Source organism: Strongylocentrotus purpuratus, unplaced genomic scaffold, assembly GCF_000002235.5.
Source record: "Strongylocentrotus purpuratus isolate Spur 01 unplaced genomic scaffold, Spur_5.0 spur5_contig_840, whole genome shotgun sequence".
NCBI lineage: Eukaryota > Metazoa > Echinodermata > Echinoidea > Camarodonta > Strongylocentrotidae > Strongylocentrotus > Strongylocentrotus purpuratus.
Genome location: NW_022145547.1, coordinates 515,949 through 527,700, shown reverse-complemented (window position 1 = coordinate 527,700; position 11,752 = coordinate 515,949). Strand labels below are relative to the sequence as shown.

The window sequence follows — 11,752 nt, the reverse complement described above, 5'->3', positions numbered from 1 at the left end:
GCTATTTGGATTGTGACGGGACATTCAGAGACTTTAAACAAGAAATAACAACAGATTTGCAGCGTCCCGTACGTCACGCAGCACATTAATTAAAAGAGTTGGCCAGAACTAAAACTTTCCACAAATGAACTAGCCCATAATAGCCACAGACTCATACCAAAAGACCATACAAAATATAATATAAATACCATATAAATAATTTCATCTGTTGTTATTTCTTGTTTAAAGTCTTTGAATGTCCCGTACGTCACAATCCAAATAGCTTGGACCTGCCCTCTGACAGACATACAGACAAACCTGTCTATAAAGACCACCTGAGAGAAAAATAAATTATAAGTGACCTCTGAAGAAAGGTTCTGGAACACATTACTTCTAAGATGGTGACAAAATAAGTGAACACTACAGATAGATGACCCTAATAGAAGGGTCACCACTACAATGTACATATCTCATTGTATAGGGTTTTTATATAAACATTTGAGAATTACCTTTACCAATAACATTTTTAATAGTCCCTAACCACAACCTTACTTTAGAAATCAAGCCTTCCCAAAGGCTGCAGAAATTGTGATTAAAGTAGTTTTATGAAATTGTCATGGTTATTCAATTAAAAATTGGCATGGTTTTGATTGCTCAAGAAATGTGTGTGTGTGTATGAACTATTACTATGGACTTGACAAGTAAATTGCAGGTACACTCGAGAGTCAAGATTACATTACTTTGCTAAATATAAAGGGGGAAAACACCTAAAAATACATACCGGTACATCAAGAAACAAACCCCCAAAATTTGTATTATCATTTGAGTTGCAAAATCAGTCAATAGTAATTTCTAGACATGAATACATGTACTATCAGAACTGTAGACAGAATACATAACCGACAGAAACATACCCACATTATTTAAATGTACATACATTTGTAACCTGCACAAACAAAACAAATCAAAAACACTGAGCACAAATAAAATAAAAACAAATATATACACCTTTGATAATACTGAATGAAGGGAATAAAGATGACCAATAATAATACTGTGGTAACGCAACAACGTCTTACAAATTATTTTAAAAACTTTCCATACACAGATGAATGGAACTCAAATCCCATATATACAGAGTACATTAAATACAATATTAAAATTCCTCCTGTGCAGTACTGAAGATATATGTACTGAAATTCAAGGAATACAATTTACAATAAAAAACATTCCAGATTTCAAACTAGATTAAAATAAATGATGCGATATACAGACAGGAACTCAACTGTGATACCACTATAGAAGCCTGCAGAAGCTTGGCACTACATCGTAGTTTGTTGAGGATTACAAATGAAAAATGGGGATACATCAGTCTCTCCAAACACAAATAGAGGTCCATCATATGAAAGTTTACTGCACCAGATTACTATCGTAAACCCTGTCCTGTTCTTGAAAGATGCTACTTGTGATATCATTGTTTTTTTCCATATTTTGTAGAAGCATATTACATTAATTCTGAAAAATCAAGCATTTCATAATCACATATATGATATATCCACACTAAACAACACATATATTCAACCTCACTTAAAGGTTAGTAGCACCAGTTATATTTCAAGTTCAATTTCAATTTCAATTTGTAACAAGGTTATTAATATTAACATGAATGATATCATGGACACCCTGCAACATATCTAATGATTATTTGTTTAAAGTACAAAGTAAAGTAAAGTACTGTATAGTATAATTAGTAGGGCCTCCACGGAAAACAGTATTTAACTACTGATGGAGCCACTCTACTAAAACAATACTAATAAATAAATAAATGAATAAAGTAGCTTACTTACTGGAAATATTTTGCATGTTGATAAATTCACAATTAATGAGTGATTCACGAAAATCGCGGAAATAATTGCTTATGCAGTACTTTACAATCCTGGCAAAAGTTGATGAATCAAACCCTTATGTAGCATAAAGGTATGACTTACGACTCGTGTATGTCTTAATGATCTCTATCCTATCCACCAGTACCTACACATTAGTCTGCAGGCTTCTCTTTCTCCATGGTTTCTATTCGTTATTATCTACTAGCTGGTATTTCAAATTAACAGCCACCTTCTTTCATGTTTGCTGCAAAAGGAGCATAATCATTTTCAAAAGACCTCTTATCTATTAATGCAACAAGCGAGTCAAGTGATTCCAGGCCTTTGATTCTATGCTAAGATGATTATATTTCATTTCAGTGACTTCCTTTTCAAGTTTGTTTCTACCAAAGTATTAGAGAGATTTCAAACAATACAAGGAATACAACCATAGTAAACATGGTTATTCAATGGAAACAAAAACACCAATATATGATTTCACCCTGTTTAATACATGTATGTATCATCTAAGCTGCAAGCCAGAAGGGCGTTAAATATGCATGAATGGATGTAAGTAAACGTCCTTCTGGCTCTGAGCTGATGATATGCTTTGGAAATAATAAGAAGTACATACCGGTAGTAGACTTGGCACTAAAAGAGTTGTATTGATTTTCTGTTATAAACTTCTTGGATATATCTTAACTACAAAAGGTAACCAAGCGTCACTGCCATTTAGGAGAATGGCAAGACTCAAGAGGCTACCAGATAATTCCTGCTTTGAGCACAAAATCGTCTGAAGCATGTCACCGATACTCAAGAGTCCTTTCGTAATGAAATGAGCATCAAGTCTGAGCTGATCTCTATATTTGATGGGAGGTTGCCAATAAAAAGGAACGTTCTCTGTACACATTTCTTAAAGAGATATCCATATCTGACCTACACAATGTAATAGTTTTATCAACCAACCCCAAACTGCAGACTCCCCTTGGCATAAGACTCGCAGCCAATGTTTACTCAACGAAGTTGCTTGCTTGCTGATTCCACAGTGTGGCAGAAGACAAAGATTAGGGCTACCTTTGTCGTATGAGAGGAACTGATCAGCAGCAAGTACAGATGATCTATCAGCAGTACAAGATTTTGAAACAGCAAATATGCAGCAGATCTTGGGGATAAAAAAAAAATATTCCGCATGTATGCCTTTCCTTTCAGTGTAACACTAACAGGCAGTGCAATTCAACCTCCCATTGCACAAAGGGTTCTCCAAACATTGGCAAATCAGTATTTTACCTATACTGCATTTTAGCTGCAACTGTGACCATTGCTGAATACCAGTAGAATGAATATCACTGGGACTCTGCTTCTAACTTGCGACTGATCTAGGACACATGTTGGCTCAGTGGTTGAGCAGTGGTCTTGTCACCATAAGGTCCTAGGTTCAAAACAAAGTAAATGCATTAGTGCCTTTGGTAAGGCATTAACCATCACTTACCAAGGCAAAGTCCTTCACATGGGACTTCAAGCCACAAGTCCACTGGTTTAAATACCCGACTCTGATAAGATCATCTTCACCATCACCTTCTGGGCAACACAGCTCGGCGTCACAGTTGCAAAATACAAAACATGTCTATCTTCTCACATGATCGGAAACGTCTGGATAACATACGGCCACTCCTCCTTCTCCCAGACTCCATTGGGTCTTGCGTTGGGCGGGCTCTCTTTCCAGTCCCACTGAGTGACCTTCTGATCCCACTCGGTGCCGTAGTTGGCCTCGATGTAAGGCAGGGTGGGACAGGGGACCCGCACATGAAGACCTACCAGCTCGGTCCAGCACAGATCAAATTGATGAAACACATACCTGGGTTAAAAAGTAGAATAACACAATATAAAGATTGTGATTTTAAAGATATCAAAATGGTAAAATTGGTCAAAATTGGTCCATATCATGAGTAAATAAGTCTATTTACCATTTGTATTGCATTTAAACAAGGTGAATCTCCATGTATGGACAAACCAAAATTGAATAAAAATTACAATTAACTTTAATCTCTATTTTGAATAAATTAAAATAGGGTTTTTTCTGCTTTGTAGACAAAATTTCTGAGCCCTTCATGAACATACTATAATATCTAGAAAAGTGATATTTTCACCACAGATCCTCTACCAATGGACAGTGTTAGCCTTTAGGATAAGGGTTAGGGTTAAGTTGGGGTTACCCTCATCCCTAACAGGGCATGATAACAATATTATTATGTTAACGTCTATTAAGGTGTGTTTCTCCAGTTGGATGAAAAACAGCTACGTACTTCATCATGTATGGGTTTAGCCCAAATCAAGCTTTGAAAGCAATGCTGTCATGCATTCAACTTACTGATATTTGTCTCCAGTATGGGAGTCAGTTCCGCCATTCCATACAAATTCATCGTCTTCATAGAAGAAAAATATGTCTAACTTGACGCTATCCCTTGCAAAAGACAGCTCAAAACTGTCCTCTACCTGTGGAGAAGAAAAAAAGGGGGAAAAAAGAAAAAGATTATCTGGTTGTATTCTTCCTGCGGTTAGACCCACTATCACTTGTTTATGGAAAACAGGGTATTTAATCATAGTGCTAAATATGGTTTCAGCTCTGCAAGTGACTGGATCAAACTAGGAACTTAGAAATACAAATTAAAACCAACCGTAACTTACACCATAGTTTAAACAGTTCAATGATTTATCAACTTTAAATCAATTTTATTGAGTCCCCTCGTTGTTGTTTTCTTCAAAGATGTAGACATTTTTGTTGAAATACAATTATTTACAAGACAAGAAAACAAAACAAACAAACAGCATATAGTGTGCAAGAGATAAAGGGCAAGGTAAAATACCATTTTATCCATTTCTGAAATTTGAACTTTCAGTAGGCTATGGTGCTAGATGGGTCCAAAGTTTTTATGAACAACATTGATAATAAAGAAAACATTTCAATGACTTCTAAGCTTGATAAGATAAATTTGACCACAATGTAAGCACTTTCAGTATCACTTGACTATATTGAACAATACATTTAAAAGCAAGACAGAGAGGGGGATTTATCCTGTGGTTGAAAGCAAAAGGATAACCTGTACCTTTCCGAATAGATGTAGAAGCTGAAGACCTTGGCCTTCCATTGCTGGTATTATCCTGTCGTTATAATCCTGGATACGCATGCCCAAGTCTACATCCATACTGTGGGCGATAATATTGCACTCTCTAAACCAACCTGCACGAGGATAGACAATGATGTAAGCATGATTTACTTATAACAGAAACTTTTGTGCATATAAATAAAGCCAGAAAATATCATTTCATGCAAAATATCGTGACACAATTTATTGGTATTTCAATTAAATGACAAGTGCTATGTGGAACATTTACTGAGAGAGAAATAGAGAGAGGGAGGGAGGGAGAGAGAGAGAGAGAGAGAGAGAAAGAGAGGAAGGGGAGGGGTGCTGTTCTCAATGTGTGCTAAGGTCAACCGTATGAATTCCATGCCTAGACATCCATTTGTTTGAAAGAAAAGGGTGGATTGCCTGTGCCCCCTGAGCCCCCCCCCTCCTCCATAAGGCCTGAATGGAAATACATGTACATGTACCTACACATCAAATCTGTTCACATATCTTCTATGGGTGTGCAATAATGAGAAAAGTTAGACTAATAGTTGTGAAGATCTTAGACTTAGGTATTGCATTTCTATTCCAATCCTCCCAAAATGTTAATAGTCTGCTGATTCCTACTAACGACTGAATAATATGATTTTCATAAGCCTCGTAACATAGGAAGAAACCGGCTCATATACTCTACACTTATAAGTTGTTAATGTCTTATACCATGAGGCAAGTATGCAACAACATACCTAAGCATGTTCCACTGCTAATCCAAAATGGAGCCCCTATACCATCCAAAGCCATCATGCCCCTCTCAAGGATTGATCTGGCTCTGGTTCTAAAATCTGCAGCTTTGGGAGTATCGTCCACGCCATTCTCTGCCAGGTACTCCCTAGCCTGCTGGTAATTGCACTCTATGAAGGTAGAATTTGGCACCTGTTGCGTCAGTTTCATTGGGTGCTTTGGGACTGTCAATAATACACCGTCTATCTTGATGTCTGCAAACTCCATTCTAAAATGTAGCAGATAAGTTAAATTTCATATAAGACATATGATGTTGCCTACCAATTACAGAATTTGTATATACTTTGCATTCACCATAGGTAATGTGGCAATTAGATGATTGGAAGATGGAATGCCAAGCCAAAGATTTTAGAAATTTAAGATCTACTAAGTAGTTCTTAATCGAAAAATATCCTATAAATTTTATCATTAAAATGCTAGGTCATCTTAAAAAAAAAATCAAATATATATGTTCAAGAATACTACCGCAGCTCTGTCTGTCTTAAAAAATTACATCACTTCATTTACAAGTTAAACTATCTTTCCCTCTTTACCTCTCCTCTAAAATATAAACCTTGGAAGAGCCTCAAGTTCAACCATTGTGTCAAAAGGAGAGCATCTCCAGCTTACTTTTGAAATGAGCCCTCTCGCTCCCCGCCAAATGGTAGAGTCTTGAGCGGAAACCATAGAAACTGCCCGTCACGCCCCGGCTCCCACTCCCCATCCGAGGCGGCACCGTGCCAGAGGTAAGACTCCGCCCTCTCATACAGGACCACCAGGTGGACGAGGTGTGTCTCATACTGGAAGAAGTAGTGCTGAGGGATGATGCTGGGTGGGACCAGTTCGTTGACAGATAGGAGCCTGGGGTCCTTGCCCTTCGAGAGGGAAGACCTGAAGCCGCTTCTCCAAAGGGCATCCAGAAAATTCTGTGGAAGACAGGGTCAAGAATGTTTTAGTAGCCATCTCTATAGAATGGTCACCTGCCTAGAAAGACCAATCATTGCGAACGTCTTACAATAGTATAATACATCAGGTTAGGAAGGCCAGTTGTCTGTATCACAATCTGCTTTAACAATGACAAAGACTGCCTCTAAATATTCTTACGCAAGTTAAAGATAACAAACTATTTCAGTCAACAAAATCTAACTCTCAATTTCTACAATCATGCCCTTGAGCAAAAGCCAGCTAACATATTATCCACAAGAAAGAAATGACCTTCAGATTAATTATAGTTTCTAGTCAAAAAATTCCAGCCACAGTTTCATACCTGTGTGATCCAATGGCCGGAGATGATACCAAATGTAGTGGAGTCTGTACCCCTACAGAGGAACTTGCATCGCCCCTTGGAAGGTCTTGTACCAGTCCTGTGAGCCCACACTGACTCTAAGATGGCTGGTTCAATGAGGAACACCGGAACGTTGTACTCCTGAGCTATGCTGGTGAATGCTTCCACTGTTATCTGCATAGGTAGCAAAGTGGTTGTATGATCCTTACTCCTGTGACAATTGCTCCACATCAATTTCCCATGCTAACCAAATTCAATTGCAAAACTAACCTTACATTTGTCACAAATTAAAGCCTTGAGCAATTGTCGTTAGAGCAAATGTCAGATTAGGGATCACTGTTAAAGGCGAGGTGTTGTGATATAACTAAAATCTTCGAAAATGTATCTAGCTATCATCATTTATAATAGGTAGCTTTAATCTAAGGATAAAAAGTAAGAATGCTAACAACCTCATAATTATTGACAGATTAACATGTTAAATCTAAGGAAACAACTTTTGTTTACATGATAGCCAGATTGTATTTTATAGTATACTGCATATAGCTTTTTTCTTTTGAAAGAATATCACATTGAGTGTGTTTTATATAGTTTCCATTCATCCAGGCTTACTTAGGACTTAAAAATATAGGTAATACTAATAGCTAGTTCTTGTATAGCGCTTTTCAGGACCGAAGGCCCTCTAAAAGCGCTTTACAGTATACAAATAACGCACGTCCCAGAGTGCAATAGCGGTGAATGCAGTACGCGCGAGGTTTCTTTAGATTGGTGCCGCTCTGTGCAACGAGCCGCTTGCGGCGAGTTGACAGTGCGAACCATCTGAAGAAACCGAGCGTACACTGCATTTACGTTTCGCACAATTGGTCAAGTGCGTTATTTGTTTTATAAAATAGCGACACAAATAGCAACAAACGAAACTTTAGATCTTAAGTTAGAGTCTACGAGAGTTCGATCTAGATCTAGAGTTAGGTTGGTTCTACTCTAGACTAAGACCTTGCAGGCTTACCAAAAAGTCAATGGGATTCATTGCCTTGATTACAAATAAAATCCACAGAGGTCTACAGTGGGTCTCGAGACGAATCTACATCAGACAGCTGAAATTCCTGGCTTCATTATAAAATCCAAAGGTCAAAACAGGCCTAAATCCAAGGCAAAAGTAAAATAAAAATTTGCTTTTTATGTCTAGTAAGTCCATGCTAGAGCTAAGCTACGCGTACGTTGCGCTGGGGATCATGGTGGAGCGTACAATATTAGCTACGCGTAGCCTACAATAATTGCAATGCACTCGAGGGAGCGCGTACTACACGTACGCGCGCGCACTGGATCTCCATGGTCACGTGCAATATAACTTTTTGTTGCGCTTTTTCTGCACTCATTTCTGCAAAATCGTGCTTGCATCAAAAATTTGTCAATGTCATGTGACGCGTATTGACCAATCACGATGCTTAAAATACTAGAGCCATTTTATAAATATATATATTATTACCCCGGTCATCGTATTCAGGCTTGTCCGCACACAATGTATGCACATTTTCCACTCCCTGGGGAGCATTCCAGCCAGGCATCATTTTTACAAGCGCACACTTGCTAATCTATAAAGCACATTAGCTTTCACATCTTACCGGGTACCTATTTAACACCTGGGTGGAGAGTGGGAAATGTTTATCAATGTCTTGCCAAAGGACAATCGTGCCGTGGTGGGACTTAAACCGCGGACCTTGTGATCCACAGTCCGGTGACATATTCACTCGTTCACGAGTCTCACGACATCTCTAACAATACCGATATCTAATAATTAAGAAAGGGAAATGATGTGTGTTACATGTACTTACATAGTCAGGAGATGGATTCCAGTCATCAAATCTTCTCTTCTGATGGATAAAGAAAAACAAAAATCAATCAATTTTGGATGTAGGAGTAAATAATAAAGACAACCCATGCTCTGCAAACTATCTAGACAGCATTAATATAATAACTGCTGCCTTTGCAGTAGCATGATGATTGAAGAATCTATTATATAATGATTAATCAACTTTAAAGCATGCCCATTAACGAAATAGGATCACTTTGACCTTAACTTGTTCAGTATTTTAAAACTTAGTGCTAACATTATCAAACCTTGGATTACCCTACAGACTTCTCTTTTACTCATTGCTCTTCTTTGCTCACTTTTCATTTTTCTCACCTTCTTATTTTTTCCTTGGCCCACATCCTCCACCTGCATCCATGTTGATTTCAGAACGTAAATTTGAAACACAACGAAGATCGCACCAAAGGTCAGCAGAATTAGAAGAAGCTGGGAGTGAGCTCTTCCCATGATATACTGAAATGAAATGAACTTTTCACAATTTAAATGTATTTGCAGTGTATTGTTTGGAGGGTAAGGAGCAATAATTTTTAAATTTTGTTTGCCCCCGAAAATGTGCAAATCGAGCTGGCCGAAAATTCGCTCAGTGGTGGTTGGGGGGGGGGGGGGGGAGTGGGTAGTGAGCTCTAATTTATTTGTTTTCCCCTCCAAAATTTAAAATTTGCACCACCCCCCCCCCTTAAGCACAGAAATGGTGTATTGTTTTAGCATAGAGGGACCACCAATGCTTCTGGAGCTGGCACCAGTCCCAGCAGGTAGAACTTTGCACATTGAGTGCTGTGCAGTGAGTTTACGCGCTCCCATTGGCCGATCCGCTCGAGTGGTTTCGAATTTAAGTGAGAGAGGGCCTACTTTAATACTTAACTTAAGCGCAACTTCAGTTCAATGGCAATGCCAATACGTAATGACATACCGACATGTCATGCTTTCACACGTAACTGACACACACACAGACACAGCATTGCACACACATAAAATAGAATAATCAACAAACATTTCCGAATAAATTTCTGATTTGTACCATATAAATGACGAAAATGAGATTTTTTCAAACTTAAAATAGTGAAATAGTCTAGACTACTTAACCTTTTAAAGATGCTGAAAAAAACTGTAACAAATAGATCTAGAGGGTTTGACCGAAATATCATGATTTTGGTATTGCCTGGATCAAACGGAAAATCACAAGCTTTCTCCTCGCACCGATATCTTATAGAACATTGAGTAAATGGCGGCTAGTAATAGCCAATAAAAAGGGCCCTTGTCGGCGCCAATTTGGGAAAATGAATGAGGCTGCAATTATTCAATTCGCTAAGATCGAATGAATGTTAAGCGCATACTCTAGATCTGTAGATGTAAGCTAAAGTTTTATGTGACCAGTGGTCTCTTTTTGCTTATGGTACCAGCCTTGGCTATAGTAGTACTAATAGAGGTGGGTGTGGCACATCTCTCACATGTGCAAGCGGCCAACCAGCCAGACAGCACTCCGCAGGCCACCACAGCTGGCCCTAGCCTAGGGCCCAGCCGCCACAAACGGCTGCCTCGGCCTCGGCCGCGACACATCCCCGGTGATCCCCCTAATATTCCAGTACCGCGCGAGCCGCGACTGTTTAAATTAGAATAGAGTCTAGAAGCAGCGCACAATCGGTGCACATCAAAGAATTACTTAATTGTCCAAGAACGTGAATGTTTATCGATTTATATTACATATGATATCAATTAATTTGTCACCTGCGTAAAACCAACGTCAGCCCTTGTTAATGTAAAAAATAATACCCGGCCCGGTAAGGTGATTTCCCTGCCAGTCTTGTCATGGGCGCTGCCATTTTTTAGACTTTACAAAAGATAGTTTAATATTTCTCTATGAAAATAGATATTTCCTTCAAAACTATTTTAAGAATTAAAATAAAAATTTAAATAAAAATAAAAATTATTTTTCTTATATCTTTCATTGTCAAAATAATTTGTAAAGTCTGTTTTGATGAACTATAATTAAAGTATTATTATGGAGAAGACATTCTCTGAGGCAAAATTCGGCGAGATTATGTCGTCCGCGATCCGACGTCCCAGACTGACTTCTCCAAGCATGAAGGCTCGATGATTGGACCGGATGCACATTTTTGATACTTTATTCAAATCATTTTGCCTCCAAAATGTATTATTAGACATTTTAAAAACACTATTAGACCACTCACTACCGGAATTGGAGGTGTTTGAGGCAGGGGCGTACGCAGGATTTTTTTCAAGGGGGGGGGGGGGGGGGGGTGGGGGTGGGGTTAAAATCTGGCCCAAAATATTTTGCTCCCGAAAATTTGAAAATCGCACCGGCCGAAAAGTCACTCAGTGGGGGGGGGGGGGGGGGGGGTAAGCGGAATTTTTTTTTTTTTTTTTGGTAGTCCAAAAAAAAATCGCAAAGACTCAGCCAAACGAAAAGTCGCTCAGTGGGGGGGGGGGGGGGGGGAGTAAGCGGACACTTTTTTTTTTTTTTTTGGTCTCGGAATTTGAAAATTTGACATTGGTTTTCGTTGGGGGGGGGGGGGTAAGGTCACTTTACGTTAGCCGTGGGCATAATTTTTTTTTTTTTTTTTTTTTTTTTAATTAAAAAAAAAACAAAGGGGGGGGGGGTTTTAGGGGGGTTTACACAAATAAAAATACCAAAGGGGGGTTTGAACCCCCAACCCCCCCCCCCCCTGCGTACGCCCCTGGTTTGAGGTGACGAACCCGATTCGAGCAGTGGGAGGGGCGAGGGGGGTGGGGTAAGATGCACACACTAGATACCACTGTCTCACTTTGTCCCATTTGCAGGCCAAAAAATATAAAGGTTAAATTCCAACGGCATTTGAAAGACAATACTCCGTTA

General features: G+C 38.9%; 1 protein-coding gene across 1 annotated transcript; it reads right to left on the bottom strand.

The window, feature by feature from the left end:
* Positions 1-943: 943 nt before the first annotated feature.
* LOC115918730 (fukutin-like) lies at positions 944-10,706 on the bottom strand. The gene is made up of 9 exons (XM_030988445.1): positions 10,624-10,706; positions 9,214-9,351; positions 8,861-8,899; positions 7,014-7,205; positions 6,377-6,672; positions 5,713-5,975; positions 4,946-5,079; positions 4,210-4,334; positions 944-3,696 (listed from the first exon to the last, which is right to left on the bottom strand). The coding sequence occupies exons 2-9, from the start codon at positions 9,343-9,345 to the stop codon at positions 3,474-3,476; spliced, it is 1,404 nt and encodes a 467-aa protein (XP_030844305.1). The 5' UTR covers positions 9,346-9,351; positions 10,624-10,706; the 3' UTR covers positions 944-3,473.
* Positions 10,707-11,752: the final 1,046 nt, after the last annotated feature.

Excerpts from the sequence above, each read along its gene's own strand:
- LOC115918730 (XM_030988445.1), bottom strand. The coding sequence starts at position 9,345 with ATGGGAAGAGCTCACTCCCAGCTTCTTCTAATTCTGCTGACCTTTGGT. Across the intron at positions 8,900-9,213 it reads GCCAAGGAAAAAATAAGAAG|AAGAGAAGATTTGATGACTG; the intron begins GTGAGAAAAATG and ends TTTATCCATCAG. Across the intron at positions 6,673-7,013 it reads CCGGCCATTGGATCACACAG|AATTTTCTGGATGCCCTTTG; the intron begins GTATGAAACTGT and ends TGTCTTCCACAG.